This window comes from Trachemys scripta, chromosome 25, assembly GCF_013100865.1.
Source record: "Trachemys scripta elegans isolate TJP31775 chromosome 25, CAS_Tse_1.0, whole genome shotgun sequence".
Lineage (NCBI taxonomy): Eukaryota > Metazoa > Chordata > Testudines > Emydidae > Trachemys > Trachemys scripta.
Window position 1 is genome coordinate 4009458 of NC_048322.1, and position 22213 is coordinate 4031670.

The 22213-nt window shown below is 49.9% G+C and overlaps 2 protein-coding genes across 3 annotated transcripts in view; both read right to left on the minus strand.

The window, feature by feature from the left end:
• The window catches only part of LOC117870001 (zinc finger protein OZF-like), an 876360-nt gene that overhangs the window by 624475 nt on the left and 229672 nt on the right, over positions 1-22213 (minus strand). Inside the window, exon 1 of one of the 2 annotated variants that reach the window (XM_034757143.1) lies at positions 22073-22194. The exons of the other annotated variant lie outside the window; for it this stretch is intronic. The gene's annotated coding sequence lies outside the window, so the exon portion shown is untranslated. Of the gene's footprint in view, positions 1-22072; positions 22195-22213 lie in introns of those variants that run through there. 2 annotated transcript variants of the gene reach the window in all.
• LOC117870036 (zinc finger protein 501-like) lies at positions 730-22207 on the minus strand. Its single transcript, XM_034757217.1, has 5 exons — positions 22073-22207; positions 15965-16047; positions 12111-12237; positions 2472-2573; positions 730-2090 (listed from the first exon to the last, which is right to left on the minus strand). The coding sequence occupies exons 2-5, from the start codon at positions 15986-15988 to the stop codon at positions 1006-1008; spliced, it is 1338 nt and encodes a 445-aa protein (XP_034613108.1). The 5' UTR covers positions 15989-16047; positions 22073-22207; the 3' UTR covers positions 730-1005.

The window sequence follows — 22213 nt, forward strand, 5'->3', positions numbered from 1 at the left end:
CCCGACTGACCGGTAGCTGTCTGGCGTTGCAAGCTTCCACAGGGCTATCGCCACTCGCTTCTCAACTGTGAGGGCTGCTCTCATCCTGGTATTCTGGTGCTTCAGGGCAGGGGAAAGCAAGTCACAAAGTTCCATGAAAGAGCCCTTACGCATGCGAAAGTTTCGCAGCCACTGGGAATCGTCCCACACCTGCAACACTATGCGGTCCCACCTGTTTCCCGGTCCCAGAATCGGCGTTCCCCGGATAGAACCTGCCTCATCAACAACATGATCTCCAAAGCGCCGGGACCCGCGGTTTGAGATATGTCCAAGTCCATATCACTCCCGTTGCCGCGCTGCCGTCGCTGCCTCCTCCTTGCCTCGTTTTTCTGGTCCTGGTTCAGCATAAACTGCACGATAATGCGCGAGGTGTTTACAATATTCATGACTGCTGTCTTGAGCTGAGCGGACTCCATGCTTGCCGTGGTATGGCATCTGCTGTGTTCACCCAGGAAAAAAGGCACAAAACGGTTGTCTGCCGTTGCTTTCATGGAGGGAGGGGTGAGGCTGTACCCAGAACAACCTGCGACAATGTTTTTTGCCCCATCAGGCACTGGGATCTCAACTCAGAATTCCAATGGGCGGGGGAGACTGCGGGAACTATGGGATAGCTATGGGATAACTACCCACAGTGCAACGCTCCGGAAATCGACGCCAGCCCCGGTACATGGACGCACACCGCCGAATTAATGTGCTTAGTGTGGCCGCATACATTCGACTTTATACAATCTGTTTCCAAAATTCAAATTCTGTAAATTTGGATTAATCCCGTAGTGTAGACATACCCTTTGGCCAGCCCTAGTCAAGGGATTTATTACAGTTCTCGCCCATGTGGATTATCTGATGTGTGATAAGGTGTGAGCTCTGACTGAAGATTTTCCCGCACTCAGAGCACGGGTGGGGCCTCTCTCCTGTGTGGATTCTCCTATGTGCGCTCAGGGCAGAGCTGTGATTGAAGCTTTTCCCTCACTCAGAGCATGTGTAGGGCTTCTCCCCTGTGTGGATTCTCTGATGTCTGATAAGGTGTGAGCGCCGACTGAAGCTTTTCCCGCACTCAGAGCACGTGTAGGGCGTGTCCCCTGTGTGGATTCTCTGATGTGCGATAAGGTGTGAGCTCTGATTGAAGCTTTTCCCGCACTCAGAGCACGTGTAGGGCATCTCTCCTGTGTGGATTCTCTGATGTCTGATAAGGTGTGAGCTCCGACTGAAGCTTTTCCCACACTCAGAGCACGTGTAGGGTGTCTCTCCTGTGTGGATTCTCTGATGTCTGATAAGGTGTGAGCTCCGACTGAAGCTTTTCCCGCACTCAGAGCATGTGTAGGGCCTCTCTCCCGTGTGGATTCTATGATGTCTGATAAGGTGTGAGCTCCGACTGAAGCTTTTCCCGCACTCAGAGCATGTGTAGGGCGTGTCCCCTGTGTGGATTCTCTGATGTGTGATAAGGGCAGAGCTCTGATTGAAACTTTTCCCGCACTCAGAGCACGTGTAGGGTGTCTCTCCTGTGTGGATTCTCTGATGTCTGATAAGGTGTGAGCTCCAACTGAAGTTTTTCCCGCACTCAGAACAAGTGTAGGGCGTCTCTCCTGTGTGGATTCTCCTATGTGTGCTCAGGGCAGAGCTCTGATTGAAGCGTTTCCTACACTCAGAGCATACGTGGGGCGCTTCTCCTGTGTGGATTCGCCGATGTGAGATGAAGGTTGAACTATCAATGAAGCGTTTCCCACACTCAGAGTATCCATAAGGTTTCTCACCCATGTAGATTGTGTGATGTGTGATAAGGGCAGCGTTCCCATTGAAGCTTTTCCCACACTCATGGCATGCATAGTGTGTCTCTTCCAAGTTGATTCTCTCATTTCCAATAAGGTTTGAGTGGCTACTGAAATTTCCCTCTGGCCTGTGCTGACTCTCACAGGCTTTTGCTTTTTCTCGGAGTGCACAACTCCCGGAAACATTCCCTTTGGATCTTCCTGATAATGTTCCATGTGGTTCTACTTGCTCAGCATCTTCCTGCTGGGGCTTTTCGTCCTCATTCTCACTCACTATCCCATCACCTGATAGGAGACAAAGAGAAATCCAGACATAGGTCATTCCCTGCACCGGAGAGAAAGGAAATCTCAGAGAGAGGAATGGAAAAGGGTATAAACAAATCAAAATATGTGTTGGAGAGATCAAACCCATCAGGAACTGATTTTCCCCAAACCCTTCCCCAGAGGAGAAAGGAAGGGATCAGTTTTGGTCCCCATCTCACCAGCACACTCAGGGAAAAGTGAGATCAGGGAGGGATCTGCTGCCATGAGTGACATCTGCCACAATGATTCCACATCTGCAGGGAACAATCCTAAACTTGGAGAGCTCACAGGGTCTTTGTAGGGCATCCCAAATGTTTCCTGCATTCCCAAACAGTTGTTGAGTTGGTTTAACCAATTTCTCACCTCTCGGGAGCTCTACTTTCTCAGAGTCCTGGAGGTCCAGGATCCACGGCTCTTCCCCTCGTTCCAGCTGCGAGATCACATCAGGTTTGGAAACTGGAAACCCTACTCCAGGCAAAGAAAACAAGGGAGGTCAGTGGAATTTGTGGGATACTTGGCACAAAGAATATTCCATGGTTTTAACCCAGCTCATTTTTAAGCAGTAACATCCCAAAGCCATCTTCCTTGGCTCAAAGTGGCAGGAGAGTTATTATTATAATAAATCATATGCACTACCTTAGTACCTCAGGACCAACTAACAGTGGGTCCCCATTGTGCTAGGCAAATTACAAACCCAGAATAGTAGATGGCCCATGCCCTGAAGAATTTACAGTCTAAATAGACAAGACGGACACAGAATGGGGGAAAGGGTAGAACCCACTGTTAGAATAGAGATATTCAGGCCTGCCTGTAAAGCCTATACTTTAAGAACTTAGGTGTATTTTTATTACTTAGCTAGTTACAGGGGTATAAAAACAAAGAATCAAAATCACAGTCTGCCTGTGTCTGGGCCTTGTCTCACTAGGAAAGTCTGAGGCCTTGTTCTTAGGCTAAGGCCTTTGGCTAAGCAGCAGAGGCAGCCATAAGCTGGGAAGCGAACGGTCACGTCCTCACCTCCCAAACCAGTCACACTGAAATAAGGTGCTATTGGGCTGTTAAGAAGACGATCCTGTCCGGACAGTGCCCATCACCACCGGATAAAGACACAGATCTTAAGATGGTTAAAGAAAACTTAGTCTGATAGCATCCTGTCTGGCAAGAAATCACTTATCAATGGTTGTGGTTGTGAAACCCTCATTTCTGTATTGTTTTATCTTTATGGCCACCAATTTTACCTTGTTAATCAGTCTGATTCTCTCATTGTTTCTGTCTGCTGTAAAATTAATGTTGCTAGGTGTAAGTAAATTACGTAGTGGGATATAATTGGTTAGAGAATTATGTTACAATATGTTAGAATTGGTTAGTTAAATTTCAGTACAATGACTGGTTAAGGTATAGCTGAAAATATTATTATATAAACAGGGTCAAACAGGAGCGGGAAGGGAAATTGGAATCATGTTTGTTAAGGGGGGGGAAGGGAACAGGGAATGGGGACACAGGCAAGGCTCTGTGGCATCAGAGCTGGGAAGGGAACACTGGGGAACAGACTCTATTGCGTATAGAGATAAGCCCGACTGGTGTGAAGGGCTTCGGAATATGCCTGCTTGGAAACTAACCCCAATAAACTTTGCATTCTCTCTGCTTCGGACTTCGGTCTTTTCCTGCTTGCTGTCTGCGTGACAAGAACCAGGCAAGTGGGAGGGTGAAGGGAAAGCCCGCTAACAAAACTGACATGACCTGATAACCAAGAGGTAAGCCTTTAAGGAAGGTTTTAATACACTTTGGAACTGAGGAGGGATTCCCATGAGGACTGATGAGGGGGCGATGGTAAATACACATTTAGATCCTTTTCTTGTTTTATATCTTTTCCACAGAAGGTGCACTGGCATACTGTCATGGATTCATAGGATCTGTGCAATGCCCTGGCTTTTAAACAGTCCTTGGGAGGTGCCCCTTGAGTGCACTACACCCCCAAGGGTTCCCACTCTTCCACAAAGATAGGCCATGTAGCTTCAACACCTGAGACTGAGCCTCTGGCTTCAACACTCCTATTTCAACCTGTGAGCTCTGCCAGCAGGTCCAGCTGAACGACACTCCTGGTCAGAAACTGTTCCTCAGTCAATGCACAGAGCAAATGTTTGCTGTGACACTGGGCAGACTTTTAAAACATAGCAGAGCTTATTAGTCAACTGAGCATTGGAAAGTCCTTAGATTAGGACAGAGAAGCAAAGAAGACAATATAGTCCATACTGGCCAATGCCCTGGAGCCCTGCTGCTGTAGAAAACGCTTTGGTTTCCTTTCACTGTGACTGTTCACTGCTCACAGCCCTTGGAGAGAAAGTAAAGCACAGGAACTGGACGTTAGTCCAGTGAAGACAGTGGAAGACATGCTGCAATCCTCAAATCTGGTCAAAAAGGAGAGGCATGTGGGTCCCCACCCAGAGAGAGGGGCTGGCTAGAGGCCTGATACAGGAGAGCGCATTTCTTGAGCAAACCATGGAGGCAGGACAAAGGCTTAGCTACCCCAGAACTGTGACATCACAAAAGCACATTCTGGGGAATTAGGAAATCTAGTGACTCAGGTGTAATGGGAGGGAGAATTAAACTCCCCCAGTGTGTGGAGATGGCTGGGGAATTAAACACTGAAATTCAGGAGCAACAGCCTCTAATTCTTCCAGAAAAGGAGAATGTAAGAAACAAGAACTGGGTAACGCAACCTCAGGAAGGACAGGCTCAAAGATCCAAGGAGCCTGGAGGAAAGACAGCTTGTGGCTGCTGCAGATGGAGAGACCGGGGCCAAGAGTGTCTCCAAACTCTCACTCCTGTTGACCCCGACCTGATTTTATGATCTTTGACCTAGTCTCAAGTCTTGAGGGCAATTTTATACTCGCTAGAAGTAAAATGTCATTATCAGAGTATTGCTTATTAGCTTGGAACACGCGTGGAGGGGCAAGGAGGTGATCATAAATAAATGGGTTGTTAAGGGCAGGTCTAAACTACAGCCGAGATTGATGCTCTGAGATCAATCCACCCGTGGTCAATTTAGCGGGTGTAGTAAACACCCACTAAATCGACTGCAGATCGCTCTCCAGTCGACCCCTGTACTCTACCCAGATGAGAAGAGTAAAGTAAGTCGGCCCCCTGCAGCGTACACCCTGTGGTAACTCGACCTAAGGTACGCTGACTCCAGCTACTTTATTCACGTAGCTGGAGTTGCGCGGCGTAGGTCGACTGACTGTGGTAGTATAAACATAGCCTAAGCTTGCCACAGTTAAGGGCCTTATATTAGGTTGAGGCTTTGTGGGAGTAGTTACGCTGAAGTCTGGGATTTACCTGAATAGGCCTAAGGAGAGAGTCCCAGGTCAGATATTTTGCACCCTCATTTTGAGAGACTAATGAGTAACCACAAACAGGTGCAATACGCCACGGGATTCTGAAAGAAGGGGCGGACTTTAGCAATTAGGTTGCTATGAAGTATCTCAGTAGTTGGACACATTCATATATTGGAATTATTAATAAATAAGTGATGTAAATCATGAGTATTAATGCTTGATGCTTAATTATGGACTTCCCAAAGGCCACATATGGGTTGGGGCATCTATTGACATTATTGTAATCAGAGTAAAGGAGCAGATATGGTATATAGCCATCCTATTACCATAAGAAAGTGGATAAAATACGTCTCCTAGTGACCATTTTTTCATTTTGTCGGGTCCCTGAGGGTATGTCTACACTAGGAAATTAGGTCGAATTTATAGAAGCCGGTTTTATAGAAATCGTTTTTATACAGTCAATTGTGTGTGTCCCCACATAAAATGCTCTAAATGCATTAAGTCGGCGGACCGCGTCCGCAGTACCGAGGCTAGTGTCGACTTCCGGAGCGTTGCACTGTGGGTAGCTATCCCACAGTTCCTGCAATCTCTGCCGTCCATTGGAATTCTGGGTTGAGATCCCAATGCCTGATGAGGCAAAAACAGTGTCGCAGGGGATTCTGGGTACATGTCGTCAGGCCCCTCCCCCCCCCGTCACAGCAACGGCAGACAATCATTTCGTGCCTTTTTTCCTGGGTTACCTGTGCAGACGACATACCACGGCAAGCATGGAGCCCGCTCAGCTCAGCTCAGCTCACCATCACCATATGTCATCTGGGTGCCGGCAGACGTGGTACTGCATTGCTACACAGCAGCAGCTCCTTGCCTTTTGGCAGTAGATGGTGTATTACAATTGGTATCCATCATCGTCGTACTTCTCAGTGAGTTCGGTCAGAGGCGCCTGGGCAGACATGTTTTGTCTCTTGGAGACTCAGTCCTGCCAGCAGTCCTATTGCACCGTCTTGACGATGATGGTGAGCAATCGTAATGCAGCGTCTTCTACCAAGCACCCAGAAGATGCCGATGGATATCAGTCATGCTGCACCGTCTGCTGCCAGACTAAGATGTAAAAGATAGATGGACCAGATTTGTTCTGTATTTATTTGCTTCCCCCTCCCTCCGTGAAATCAATGGCCTGCTAAATCCAGGGTTTTGAGTTCAATCTTTGGGGGGGGGCCATTCTGTGTGACAGTTGTTTGTGTTTCTTACTGATGCACAGCCACCTTTGTTGATTTTAATTCCCTGTAAGCCATGTCATCACTCGCCCCTCCCTCCCTCCATCAGACAATAGTTTCACGCATTTTTTCAGCACAGACGCCATAGCACTGGGATCATGGAGGACGCTCAGATCACCACGGCAATTTTGAGCACTATGAACACCACGCGCAATGTCCTGGAGTATATATAGAGCCAGAACATGCCAAAGCAAAACCAGACAAGGAGGCGATTGCAGCACGGCGACGAGAGTGATGAAGAAATTGACATGGACATAGACCTCTCACAAAGTACGGGCCCCAGCAATGTGCAAATCATGGTGTTACTGGGACAGGTTCATGCCGTGGAACGCCGATTCTGGGCCCGGGAAACAAGCACAGACTGGTGGGACCACATCGTGTTGCAGGTGTGGGACGATTTCCAGTGGCTGTGAAACTTTCACATGCGTAAGGGCACTTTCATAGAACTTTGTGACTTGCTTTCCCTGCCTTGAAGCGCCAGAATACCAGGATGACAGCAGCCCTCACAGTTGAGAAGCTAGTGGCGATAGCACTGCGGAAGCTTGCAATGCCAGACAGCTACTGGTGAGTTGGGAATCAATTTGGGGTGGGCAAATCTACTGTGGGGACTGCTGTGATCCAAGTAGCCAACGCAATCAAAGACCTGCTGATATCAAGGGTAGTGACTCCGGGAAACGTGCAGGTCATAGTGGATGGCTTTGCTGCAATGGGATTCCCTAACTGTGACAGGACGATAGACGGAACCCATATCCCTATCTTGTCACCGGAGCACCAAGCCACCGAGTACATAAACTGAAAAGGGTACTTTTCAATGCTGCTGCAAGCACTGGTGGATCAAAAAGGACGTTTCACTAACATCAACATGGGATGGCCAGGAAAGGTACATGATGCTCGCGTCTTCAGGAACTCTGGTCTGTTTCAAAAGCTGCAGGAAGGGACTTTCTTCCCAGACCAGAAAATAACCGTTGGGGATGTTGAAATGTATAGTCGTTATCCTTGGGGACCCAGCCTACCCCTTAATGCCATGGCTCATGAAGCCATACACAGGCAGCCTGGACAGTAGTCAGGACCTGTTCAACTATAGGCTGAGCAAGTGCTGAATGGTGGTGGAATGTGCATTTGGACGTTTAAAAGCGCGCTGGCGCAGCTTACTGACTCGGATAGACCTCAGCGAAACCAATATCCCCATTGTTATTGCTGCTTCCTGTGCGCTCCACAATATCTGTGAGAGTAAGGGGGAGACATTTATGGCGGGGTGGGAGGTTGAGGCAAATCGCCTAGCCGCTGATTACGCACAGCCAGACACCAGGGCAGTTAGAAGAGTACAGCAAGGCGTGGTGCACATCTGAGAAGCTTTGAAAACCAGTTTTGTGACTGCCAGGCTACGGTGTGAAACCTCTGTTTGTTTCACCTTGATGAACCGCCCCCCCACCCCCCGTTCACTCTACTTCCCTGTAAGCTAACTACCCTCCCCTCCCTCCTTCGATCACCGCTTGCAGAGGCAATAAAGTCATTATTACTTCACATTCATGCATTCTTTATTAATTCATCACACAACTAGGGGGATAACTGCCAAGGTAGCCTGGGAGGGGTGGGGGAGGAGTGAAGGACAAGGACACACTGCAGTTTAAAACTTTAAAACTTTAACTCTTATTGAAGGCCAGCCTTCTGATGCTTGGGCAATCATCTGGGGTGGAGTGGCTGGGTGTCCGGAGGCCTCCCCACCGTGTTCTTGGGCGTCTGGGTGAGGAAGCTATGGAACTTGGGGAAGAGGGCTGTTGGTTACACAGGGGCTGTAGCAGCGGTCTCTGCTCCTGCTGCCTTTCCTGCAGCTCAACCATACTCTGGAGCATATCAGTTTGATGCCCCAGCAGCCGGAGCATCAACTCTTGCCTTCTGTCAGCAAGCTGACGCCACTTATCCTCTTCAGCCCGCCACTTGCTCTCTTCAGCCCGCGATTCAGCCCGCCACCTCTCCTCTCATTCATATTGTGCTTTTCTGCACTCTGACATTGACTGCCTCCACGCATTCTGCTGTGCTCTGTCAGCGTGGGAGGACATCTGGAGCTCTGAGAACATATCATCCCGAGTCCACCATTTTCTCCTTCTAATCTTCCCTAGCCTCTGCGAATGAGAAACATTTGCACCTAGTGGAGGAGAAGGGAAAGGTGTTTAAAAAAGACACATTTTAGAGAACAATGGGTACACTCTTTCACGTTAAATTTTTCTGTTCACATTACACAGCACATGTGCTTTCATTACAAGGCCGCATTTTTCCTCTTATATTGAGGGCCTGCCGGTTTGGTGTGAGAGATCACTCACGCAGTGCCAGGCAACAGAATTCGGCTTGCAGGCAGCCATGGTAAGCCACAGTCTTTTGGCTTTTTTAACCTTCATAAAATGTGGGAACGGTTTCAAACAGCAGCGCCCTTATTTCCCATACCAAACACCCGTTGGGTTGTCCATTTAAAATGGGTTTGCAATGTAAAAGGAGGGGCTGCGGTTTCCGGGTTAACTTGCAGCACAAACCCAACTAACCCCCCCGCCCACACACACACCCAATTCTCTGGGATGATCACTTCACCCCTCCCCCCACCGCGTGGCTAACAGCGGGGAATATTTCTGTTCAGCCGAGCAGGAACAGGCACCTCTGAATGTCCCCTTAATAAAAATCACCCCATTTCAACCAGGTGATCGTGAATGATATCACTCTCCTGAGGATAACAAAGAGAGATAAGGAATGGATGTTGTCTGCATGCCAGCAAACACCGAGAGCATACACTGCCATGCTTTGTTATGCAATGATTCCAGACTACGTGCCACTGGCCTGGCGTGATAAAGTGTCCTACCATGGCGGACAGGATAAGGCAGCCCTCCCCAGAAACCTTTTGCAAAGGCTTTGGGAGTACATGAAGGAGAGCTTTCTGGAGATGTCCCTGGAGGATTTCCGCTTCATCCCCATACACGTTAACAGACTTTTCCAGTAGCTGTACTGGCCGCGATTGCCAGGGCAAATTAAATCATTAATCATTAAACACGCTTGCTTTTAAATCATGTGTAATATTTACAAAGGAACACTCACCGGAGGTCCCTTGTGCACCCTCAGGGTCTGGGAGCATGCCTTGGGTGAGTTCGTGGGTTACTGGTTCCAGGTCCAAGGTGATAAACATATCCTGGCTGTTGGGGAAACCGGTTTCTCCACTTCCTTGCTGTGAGCTATCTTCATTGTCTTCATCATCATCTTCCTCGTACCCCGAACCCGCTTCCCTGTTGCGTGCTTCTCCATTGATGGAGTCAAAGCACACGGTTGGGGTAGTGGTGGCTGCACCCCCTAGCATGGCATGCAGCTCCGAGTAGAAGCGGCATGTCTGCGGCTCTGCCCCGGACCTTCTGTTTGCCTCTCTGGCTTTGTCGTAGGCTTGCCTTAGCTCCTTAATTTTCATGCGGCACTGCTGTGCGTCCCTGTTATGGCCTCTGTTCTTCATGGCCTTGGAGACTTTTTCTAATATTTTGCTATTTCGTTTACTGCTACGGAGTTCAGATAGCACTGATTCATCTCCCCATATGGCGAGCAGATCCCGTACCTCCCGTTCGGTCCATGCTGGAGCTCTTTTGCGATCCTGGGACTCCATGGTTACCTGTGCTGATGAACTCTGTGTGGTCACCTGTGCTCTCCACGCTGGGCAAACAGGAAATGAAATTCAAAAGTTTGTGGGGCTTTTCCTGTCTACCTGGTCAGTGCATCTGAGTTGAGAGTGCTGTCCAGAGCGGTCACAATGAAGCACTCTGGGATAGCTCCCGGAGGCCAATACCATCAAATTCCGTCCACACTCCCCAAATCCGACCCGGAAAGTCCGATTTCAGCGCTAATCCCCTTGTCGGAGGTGGAGTAAAGAAACCGTTTTAAAGGGCCCTTTCAGTCGGAAAAAAGGGCTTCGTCGTGTGGACGTGTCCAGGCTTAATTCGATTTAATGCTGCTAAATTCAACCTAAACTCGTAGTGTAGACCAGGCCTGAGACAGTGTAATCTGAAGCAGGGCCTCCCTTCTGATGGTCTCCCTTGCCCCTCGATCTTTGTCTCCATGTAAGTATGCACAGTGCAAGACCCTCTTTACTATACTTATCTAAGTCTAATCGTTACATGTATTGATCCTTGCCTATGATTTAAATTATAACTGTCTGTATTAAATCAAATTTCTGTGTCTTTCACCAAATTTCATCTCCTCCATTAACTTTGGGTAGCCATGTACAAGGGCAAGTTGTACCCCAATACGTAATCTTATGGGTATAAAAATTGTACAGGCTACACTACCACCCTGTGACATCACCAACAAAGTGCCCATTTGTGCCTGGGTAGGGGCCCTGATATGGGAGGGAGGAATGCAGCAAGGACTCAGGATCAGTGGCCAGGGTCGCTGTGCATAGAGATGGGGAGGTTATATTGGGCCAGGGGTAATGAGTGGGAGAGGAAGGTCAAGAATTAAAATAACAATATTTGGGAGGGAAAATGTAGAATGAAGCGAAACTGAACAGAAATAAAACTGGAGTGTAAGCTCTAAAGCTTGGGTAGGGATTCGGGGTTAAAGGTCTGGGATCCCCCACAGCTCTAGATCCCCAAATCTCTCCTCCTTCCCACTGACCTACCCAGCCCACTTCCTGGGTGCCCTTCCTAAACACTCCCCTCCCCTTCATCCCATTACTCTCAGCTGGGCCCACCTCCCGGCACCTTGGGAGCTTCCTATGTTCCCTCCTGGTCTCTCACTACCTCCTCCCTCCCTGCTGCTTCTTAGCTCTAACCCTGCACACACCATCACCATGTCCTGGCACCCCAGAATTATTTACTCCCCCCTTCTCCTCCCCTCCCACGGCTCTGTTCTCCCTTCACCCATGGGGTCCTGAATGGCAACATTATACGCTCTCCTATCAAAAACAACAAGGAGTCCAATGGTGGCACCTTAAAGACTAACAGATTTATTTGGGCATCAGCTTTCATGGGTAAAAAACTTCACTTCTTCGGATGCATCTCCTATCAAAAGAGGAGCTCATCTGACTGTCACACAAGACATGCATGAATCATACACCTATTTACTTAATTTAGAATTCTACAGTCAGCATATTTTCCTATTAAAATGAGGAAAAGGCATGAAAGCTACAGTTATTAATGTAGTTACTAATGTAGCCAATAAGGATACATTCAATGCAATTTTAAAATGATTGACAGCACCAAAACGGCACATGTCCAAAAATGATACTAGGTTATGGGAGATAAAGCGAAAAAAGGGGTGGGGCAAGGAAACTTGTCAAAACTTGTATGACAAATAAAGGTATAAAGTTATTACTACTCAGGTTCTTTAGAAACCCCACAGCTTCTAATAACTGAGGGGACAGGACTCCTTACCCAGCAAGACCACCGTTTCATAGTTCTCCTGCATGACATCCCTATAGAGGGCTCTCTGAACAGGGTCTAGCAGAGCCCATTCCTCCTTGGTGAAATACACAGCCACCTCCTCGAGAGTCACTGGCCCCTGAAAAAGAAAGAGTCCAACACTCAGTACCTGCTACCCCACTCACAACCCCACTATTCACGGAACAGCAGCACCAGGTAAATGGAAGCTCCAGGAGGCACATGTTAACAGAGTCCCACCCCACCTTCCTTAGAGCAGCCAGGAGGCATCAGAGGGTAGAAAGAGAGAAACTTTGTGTCTCCCAGCTGACAGACAGAGGCTGGGTCGTCACATTTATCACATACCTACTAGCTAGAGCTTAATATAGGAGATGGGGCTGTCTCTGGACCCTGCTGGTAGCTCCCTGATAGGAATCCCAACACTTTCCAGATAAAATATATGGAAGAAAGGGGAAGTCAGTAGTAAAGAATATAAGTTAGAAGGTCAGAATTGTAGAAAGTTGGTAAGGGAAGCTATCAGAAATCAATGATCAACCAATGAAAATAAGATGGAAGTTTTAAATAGTAGAGTAAGTACAATATTAATGCTAACAATGGTAGTGTTAAATTTCTAGATGGAAATGGCAGAATTATCAAAAATAATGCAGAAGAGGTGTTCAATAAATATTTCTCTCCTGGATTTGGAGAAAAACAGATGATGTAACTCATATCATAAGATGTTGACGCCGACAGTCTTTCCATTCCAACAGTAACTCACGAGGACGTTTAAAAGCAGCTATTAAAGTTAGACATGTTTAAATCAGTGGGTCCAGATAACTAGAGTTTTGAAAGACCTGGTGGAGGAGCGTGGTGGACTGTTAATGTTGATTTTAATTAGGACTTGGAACACTGGGAAATTCCATAAGACTGGAATAAAGCTAATGCTGTGCCAATATTTAAAAAGTATAAAAGAGATGACGCAGCTAATTACAAGAGTGTTAGTCTGAAATGGATTCTGGGCAAGAGAATGGAGCAGCCGATACTGGATTTCATTAATGAAGAATTAAAGGGGGGTAATATAATTAGTACCCATTAAAAAGATTTAGACACAATAGATCCTATCAAACTAACTGGATATCCTTATTGGATGAGATAAAAAGTTTGGTTGCAGCTAATAGTACTGATGTAATATACCTAGACTTCTGTAAGGCACTAGAAAGATACAAAATACACACGGCATACTTAAATAGATTAAAAACTGGGATTGTAAATAGGGAACCATGGTTGGGTGAATTTATTTCTAGGGGGTTCCCGTAAGGAATGGTTCTTGGCTCTGTGCTATTTAACATTCTTATCAATGACCTAGAAGAAAATATAAAATCATCACTGATAAAGTTTGCAGTTGCCACAAAGATTGGGGGTGGTGGTAACTAATGAAGTGTCAGTAGATTCAGGCTCCAGCACTGGGAGTCTGGGAAGTTTTCCCAGCCCTGGCTGGAGGGTTATTTCCTGTTCCACAAAGAGGGGAAGTTCCAATCCCAACTCCTGTGCCTTGAAATTAGGACCTATCAGACACTACACCCCATATTTAGCATAGTGGTAGGATTATAATATGATTAGGATATAATTATGAGGCATTTTGTACAAAATGAGTCATGTGCAGTGTCATTGGCAAAGTTATGATTTGCTGAATATGATTATCCTACCTGTGTGCATGGATCACTGAAGTTATGGATATTGACTCTGTATCTGTTTTTCAAATGTGTTTACTCTGGGTAACACCCACAACGAGCCTTTCAGGTACAACAATGAAGAAGCCAGACAGTGCTCATGGCTCATCAACAAAGACAATGGACTGTGGAAGAGCTTAGCCTTCCTATGAATGTTTCAGCCAGCCTATGATTCATGGCTACTATGACTCAGCAGGGCATGCTAGGACATGTGACCAGACAACATGACACTGAACTCCATTTTGGTACCTGTATTTTTCTACACACTGGACTGGGAACTTAGTTTAGAACAAAGGGTTCCTGCTATATGGAAAAGCTACATAAGGTGGGGTGTGTCATCATCTCTTGGCCTCATTCCCCAGACAAGAGACCTCCTGGAAGCACCTAAGGAACAAAGACTGAACTAGGGGAAGTGTTGGTCCCAGGGTAAAGGGATTTCTAGCTTGTGTATGGAAACTTGATGGACTGCTTCTATCATCAGTCAGGGTGAGAAATTGCTAATTCAAATTCTATCCTTCTAGTACAGGGGTAGGCAACCTTTCAGAAATGGTGTGCTGAGTCTTCATTTATTCACTTTAATTTAAGGTTTTGCATGCCGATAATACATGTTAACGTTTTTTAGAAGGTGTCTCTCTCTAAGTCTATATTATATAACTAAACTATTGTTGTATGTAAAGTAAACAAGGTTTTCAAAATGTTTAAGAAGCTTCATTTAAAATTAAATTAAAATGCTGATCTTATGCCGCCAGCCTGCTCAGCCCGCTTCCAGCCTGGGGTTCTGTTCACCTAGGCCTGCAGCGGGCTGAGCAGGGCCTGCGGCCGGGATCCCAGACCTGGGGGTTGGGGGGGTTCAGGGCAGAGGGTGCAGGGCAGAAGGCTGGGTGTGTGGGGGGTTCAGAGTCAGGGCAGAGGGCAGTGGGGATGTGGGGGGGTTCAGGGCACAAGACCGAGGGTGTGGGGGTATTCAGCTGTCAGGGCAGAAGGCTGGTGGGTGTGGGGGGTTCAGGGGTAAGGGCAGAGGGCTGGGGTGTGTGTGTGGGGGGGCTGCAGGGCAGAAGGCTGGGTGTTGGGGGCGACTCGAGGTCAGGGCACTGGGCTAGGGGTGTGTGGAGGTGCAGGGCAGAGGGCTGGGGTGCTCAGCTCGTGGGGGTGTTCCCAGCCCCCTGCCCTGAGCGGCTCATGGCAGAGGGCTGGGAGGGATATGCCCTGTTCCACCCCCTTCCCCCAGGCTCCGTCCCTACCTCTCTCTGTTTCCCCTACGGAGCAGTGAGCATGCTGCCGCTCGGCTCTGCTCCACTCCCCCTCCCCAAGACCATCGCCGGCAGGGAGAGGGAGGGGGAGGAGGAGGGGCCGGAATGCACCAAGCTGTGGGAAGAAGCGGGGTGGGGGGAAGCTGGCTGCCGCAGGACCAACCTTCTGCCTCCTGCCCCTGCAGGGGAGAGCGGTGGGCGGGGGGGCTGAGGGCTGGGACTCCCCCCCACCACTGTCCCCTGCCAGGGCAGGAGGCAAAAGCTTGGTCCTGCAGCAGCCAAGCTTCCCTCCTCCCCCGCTTCTTCCCCCAGCGTGGCGCTTTCTGGCCCCTCCTCCTCCTCTCACTGGGCAGGCAGCGTGCCACTCAAAATCGGCTCGCGTGCCGTGTTTGGCACACGTGCCGTAGGTTGCCGACCCCTGATCTAGTATGTTAGGCTTGGTTTGAGTTTTTGGTTATTTGTTAAGTAATCTTCTTTGATCTATTTGCTGCCACTTATCGCTGGGAAATTGGCTGTTGTCTTCTATCTGTCCTTGAGTGGCTTAGGTAAAGCACTCAGGTAGCTTAGTTGGATGCATGGCGCCATCTGCTGTCCTGTTGAGTGATAAGGCTAAATCTCCAGCAAAGCAGTGTGAAAAGGGCCAGCCCAGCTTGAGGGTTAGAGAGCACAGCAGTTCCCAGAAGCCCCCCAGACTGCACCCCGGGGAGACAACCCATCACACCCTATATTACACAAGCCCCAGCAGGTTTTTCACATCCTGTCCCCTCTCTTTCTCCACCCGAGATATTTGCGGCCTCCCACCACCTCTAGCAGCTCCCACCCTCCTATGCATTTACTGCTCCTCTCCCTCCAAGCAGAACCCCCCACCAGCTCACTGATAATCCCTTACCTGAGCCAGCTCCATTGAAGCCATTTCTTTCCCCCTGGGAGGATGGGATGATCTGGAGCAAAACGTGGACGTTAATCTGTAGCCTGCCAGGGCGAAAAGGGCAATGTGAGAGAATTCAGACGGGGTTTTTGTCCATTCCACATGTCGATTCCCCCCAGGATTTTCCCCTGCTAATGGAGATTCTAGGTTCTGCCACACTGTGAGGCACAGAGTGACCTTATTCCAGTACAGGCCTAGCCCCCACCCACCAGGGTGTAACCCTCTGAGACATGGTGAAACCCTCCCAGTAGCAGAGTCTCGCTATTACACTTATAAAGTCTGTGGGTGATACCAAGCTGGGAAGGGTTGCAAGTGCTTTGGAGGATAGAATTGAAATTCAAAATGATCTGGACAAACTGGAGAAATTATCTGAAGTATATAGGATGAAGTTCAATAAGGACAAATCCAAAGTACTTCACTTAGGAAGGAACAATCAGTTGCACACATACAAAATGGGAAATGACTACCTAGGAAGGAGTGCTGTGGAAAGGGATCTGGGGGTCATAGTGGAATACAAGCTAAATATGAGTCAACAGTGTTACACTCTTGCAAAAAAAGCAAGTATCATTCTGGGCTGTATTAGCAGGAGTATTGTAAGCAAGACACGAGAAGTAATTCTTCCGCTCTACTCTGCACTGATTAGGTCTCAACTGGAGCAGTGTGTCCAGTTTTGGGCGCCACATTTCAGGAAAGATGTGGACAAATTGGAGAAAGTCCAGATAAGAGCAACAAAAATGATTAAAGGTCTAGAAAACATGACTGTGACAGGGTAGCCTCGCCCTGCACTAGCCCCTGCAGCATCAGACCAGTAGCTCTGGAGGCGGAAGTCCCTCCCCGCTCGTACTGGGCATGCTCCAAATGTTCTGGGAGTATAAAAGGAGGGAACTCAGCTCAGTCTGGGCTGGTGGCCATAGGGGAAGGATCTAACTGGGAAGCTCCTGTGGAGGACTAGCCACCACCCTTGATGTTGCTGGGAATTGAAGCTTCCCCTGGCCAGCATGAAGCCCTACCGCGGGAGGAGCCCGAGGCAGCGATGGACCCGGAGACCCATGGCGAACCTGGAAATTTGTGGGCGATCCCAACTCTCAAGATGGTAGGAAGCTACCCATGCAGGTGATGGACTGGTACCTTGCCCCTGGTAAGCCTCAGTGTGTTTCGGTAGGATCTCCCCGCTGAGCCAGTGGCAAGGTCCTATGGCGGTGTAACCAGGGGCAATTCTATGGACTCTGGCCACTAGGCTGTGCTGCCCTGTAACCAGGGGCAATTCTATGGACTCTGGCCACTAGGCCGTGCTGCCCTGTAACCAGGGGCAATTCTATGGACTTCAGCCACTAGGCCGTGTTGCCCTACAACGAGGGCGTGAACCCTCACAATGACCTATGAGGGAAGATTGAAAACATTGTGTTTGTTTAGTCTGGAGAAGAGAAGCCTGATAGGGGACATGATCACAGTTTTCAAGTACATAAAAAGTTGTTACAAAGATGCGTGAGAAAATTTGTTCTTCTTAACCTCTGAGAATAGGACAGGAAGCAATGGGCTTAAATTGCAGCAAGGGTGGTTTAGGTTTGACATTAAGAAAAACTTCCTGTCAGAGTGGTTAAGCACTGAAATAAATTGCCTAGGGAAGTAGTAGAATCTCCATCATTGGAGATTTTTAAGAGCAGGTTGGACAAACACCTGCAGGGATGGTCTAGATAATACATAGTCCTGCCTTGAGTGCAGGGGACTGGACTAGATGACCTTTCGAGGTCCTTCCAGTTCTATGATTCTATAAACCAAAGGCCAAAGAAGAGCAGAATCAAAGGAGTCACTTCGGGGGATTCTCACTGTCATTGTCCCCAAGGCAGCTGTCTCAGGTTTACTAAGTTGTTTTATGTTCCAGCCTTTATACAGTCTCTCCTGGGAGTGCCCCCTTTCATGGGCTGGGCCTAGTTTTAGCTTTTGGCAAGCGTGACCCTTGGGGCTCTGAGACTGGGCCTCCTTGTCTCAGCACACCTTGTTTCTTTCTGTGGCTCCCAGTGAGTCCAAATGAGTAGATACTCCTGACAGAACCTGTGAACATAAGAACGGCCCACTGCATCAGACCAATGGTCCATCTAGCTCAGTGGCCAATGCCAGGTGCTTCAGAGGGAAAGAACAGAACAGATAATCATCAAGTGATCCATCCCCTGTCACCCATTCCCAGCTTCTGGCAAACAGAGGCTAGAGACACCATCCCTGCCCATCCTGCCTGTGACACTGGCAGATGAGGTGTTGGCTCTTGCAAAAGCCCCCATGTCTTAATTGAACATAAACAGATGCATAGCTGGAAGCAGTCTGGCTCACCTGTGCTAGTATTGTTAAGACAGGTATTAGAATGATAAGAATGTGTTTAGACTTTATTGAATGCTTGTGAGTTGCTGCCTGGGTTAATATCTGATTAGTTGCATTGTGAGCCTCTGTGGCTATGTAATTCACCAGACAGGAGAGAGACTTTACCTAGGTGAAGTACTGATTGGCAACAGAACGCATTACACCCTACCTGGCAGGAAAGGTCCATCAACACTAGATAGACTATTATGGGATGTTAAAGATGACAAAAGACTGTTGTTGTGCTCTTGATCTCTCATTAGCTGAGCATGCAGCTCAGAGCACATGGCAGGAAGGGGATAAAAAAACCCATACAGAACTAACTGATTATCTGTATGCTGCTTGGACTCTGGGGGGCAAAGTTTCTAAGCAGAAGCAAGAGATCCCCAGCTGCTTAGCCGGGGTTAGTCCTAAAGAACATGTAGGGCTTGCTTATTATAGAAACTTGCATTACCTTTTGAAATTCAAGACCGTAATTTGTCTGCATCTGCTTTAACCTGCTTTAATTTTTTAAACAATTCTCGTTTCCTTTTAAATAAATCTTAATACAGGTTATTTCAGGACTGGCCACAAGTGTTGTCTTTGTTGGGAGATCTAAGATTCAATTCACCTAAGGAAGTGACTGGTTCTTTGGGACTGGCAGTAACCTGAATGTTGCTGTGATTTGTGGTGTAAGACCAGGGCCGGCTCTGGCTTTTTGGCCGCCCCAAGCAAAAAAAAAACAAAAAACAAAAAACGGGGCGGCCAGAACGGCAAAGCAAAAAAAAAAAACCTGCAGCGCGGCCGGAGCGCGGGTGCAGGGGGACTGGCTGGGGGGTACCGGGCAGGAGAGAGAGAGAAGGGGGCGGCCAGGGCTACAGCAGGGACGCTGCCACGCGGCCCCTCCCGCTGCGCCGTCTCCTGCCGCAAGGGCTCCACTCCGGACTGCCCTGCAGGGCGCTCTGGTTCTCCACACCGCCGCTCCCTACAGGGCAGCCGGAGCGGAACAAGGAAAAAAAAAAGCGGCCGTGCCACCCTACGATTGGGCAGAATGCCGCCTCCAACAATCTGCTGCCCCAAGCACCAGCTTGCTCAGCTGGTGCCTGGAGCTGGCCCTGTGTAAGGCAGTGGTTCTCAACCACGGGTCTGGGGCCCCCTGGGGGGCCACGAGCAGTTACCAGGTGGGCTGCCAAGCAAGGCCAGCATTAGATTCGCTGAGGCCCAGGGCAGAAAGCTGAAGTCCGAGCGCATGGGGCTGAAGTCCAGGACCCTGAGCCCCACCACAAGGAGCTAAAGCCAAAGCCTAAGCAATGTAGCTTTGTTGGGGCCCCTGTGGCATGGGGCCCCAGGCAGTTGCCCTGCTTGCTAACCCTTAACGCCAGCCCTGGCTTTTGGATGCAGAAAGCCAGTATTGTGGCCCACATGGGCCATGGAGTTTTTATAGTATGTTGGGGGGGGGGGGGCTCAGAAAGAAAAAGGTTGAGAACCCCTGGAGTTCTGGGACCATCTGTCACAAAGGTGAGCTCGCCTGCGTGGTGAGATATATGGGATGACCCAAGGGGACTGTCGGTGATCCCATGTTAATGCTGTTACAGTGCCGGAAGCGCTTACACTGGATACTTGGTGAAATCTACATATAGACCTCACAGCCAATTTGGGGTTTGTTCCCTGCTTCTTACCAGTCTGCCTGAGGCTGGTGCTCATGCCCTCGAGTCACTGAAGACCGCATTACAGAGACTTACGGGCACAACGCTGTGACGAACTGGGACTGTTCTTACTGTGATCTTTGAATGCTGACAGGGGAGTGTGGCTAGGATAGTCTGCACTGGGGGATGGGAGACTGACCGAAGGAGAATACCTGAGCATGTAACATGAGAACCCAGGAAGGGGTTGGAAGCCAGGTGACACCTTGGCTGGGGATACTGAACAAAGGCTGAGGGAGGGGTCGCTGAAGGCAGAGTTTCAGGAGCTGGCTGGTGATGTGGCTGGGAGGCAGACAGGGCTCTGACCTCCCAAAGGGGCTGGGGCATCCTGGGACCCCAAGATGGACCTAACTGAGGGGGGTCCTGTTGTCTGTGCCTGCAAGACCTGTCGTGGACTGTATTCCTGTCGTCTAAATAAACCTTCGGCTTTACTGGCTGGCTGAGAGTCATGGTGCATCACAGGAAGCCGGGGGTGCAGGGCCCTGAGTCCCCCCCCAATACTCCGTGACAACAACGCCACCAGCAGCAATTGGCAGCAATGCAGAGCAGGCTTTACAGTGACACAGTGTGGGCCAAATGGTCCATGGACTCAGTCAAGCCCCAGTTCTCCTCCAGTGCACGTCAGCATCCCAGCAACCTTCTAGGAGGGTCAAGACTGCCACTCCTTGAGTGATGATGGATCTCCAGCATTGCATCACCCGCGCCCCATGACCCACCTTGTCTCCTGAGACAGAGGTGAGTGACAGAGAGTGCACAACAGATCCTGGGGGGTAGTGAAAGGAATAACAAAACACACCTTCTGAGGGTCACCGCTCAGGCAGTGAAGGTGACAGGGATTGTGGTGGCAGTAAAGAGGGAGGGGAGGGAGTGGGAGCAGCACCTTCAAGGGCAATGCTGCCAGTGCGTCACCCCACCACATCAGGCATGGGGCTGATAGGGGGCCATTCCCTGGGCCTGGGTGCCTGTGAAGGGCTATATAAATCCCACACTGGCACAGAAGTAGTTGAACTGCTGCTTTAGTCTGGACTGGCCCAGCCCCTCCACACCTGCAAACCATGCCAGGCCTGGAACAGGAGTTAACAGAAGAGACTCTGGCCTTCATTGAGGGAGGGTGGGGATAGCTGGAGCTCAAAGGGGGAGCAGGCTCAAACTTCCACTGGAGACTCAGTAAACTTTGAAGGGGACTGAGATGCTCCCAGGGCCCCCAGAGGTAAAAGGGGCCCATATCCTCATGGAATCTGTGCACAGTCCCCCCCCCCCCCCACACACTTCTTTTCTTTCATTACTTTATTTATCCCTGTTTGCCAACAGTCGGTTTTTTTGCTGTTTCACCTGGTACCCCGAGAGAGGAAAAAGGTGCCCCGAGGCCTCAGCCAGAGGGTTGAGCCCTGACACACAAGAACGACATGCCCCTGTAGCACTCCTGGGGTAGGGGAAATTAGACTCTCAGAGCTGCACCCCAGAAAGCCTGAGGCCCAGCAGTCTGGCACCAGGTTGATAGGAGAGAAAATGGGGCACAGTCGGGGGAGAGGAACAGAGACCTTCTCAGGGATCTGAGGGAAAGGGGGTGTCACCCTGGATGTGGCTCGTTGCTCTCTAGAGAGAAAGGGGGCAGGTCTGGAGAGGATGGGGGGTCCCCAGGGGAGGGGGCAGTGGTAAATCCGAGGGGATCTCAGCCCCCCCCTTTCTCTGCCCGCTCCTCGGGGGTCACCGGCTCTTCTCCGCCCCCGGCCATGTCCGGGCTGCACAGACATTTTCCATCCGCCCCTTTCCCAGGTCTCCCCCCCCCCCGGCAGCCCCCGCCCAGCCCCACGCAGGGACCCCAGTGGGGGCCGGTCCCCTCCCCCCGGACCCCCCGTGGGGCCCCAGGGCAGAGCCGGGCCGGGGGCGTTGGGCTCCTGCGGGGACAGCAGCTCCGACCCCCCCGCGGGCGCTGCCCCCAGGGAGCAGATCCCGGCGCTGCGAGATACCGGGTCCCCCCCACGGACACTGGGGCAGAGTCACCGCCCGGCCCCGCCCCCGGGGCTCGCTCCGGTACCTGGAGGCTGCAGCGCCGCAGCGGGGCGGGCAGAGCCCGGGGCGGCCCCAGCGGGAGCAGGGCGCGGGCCGGGCACGGGGGGGTTAATGGGTCTCCCCGGCACAGACCCTCCTGCTCCGCCCGGCCCCGCAGCGCCAGGGA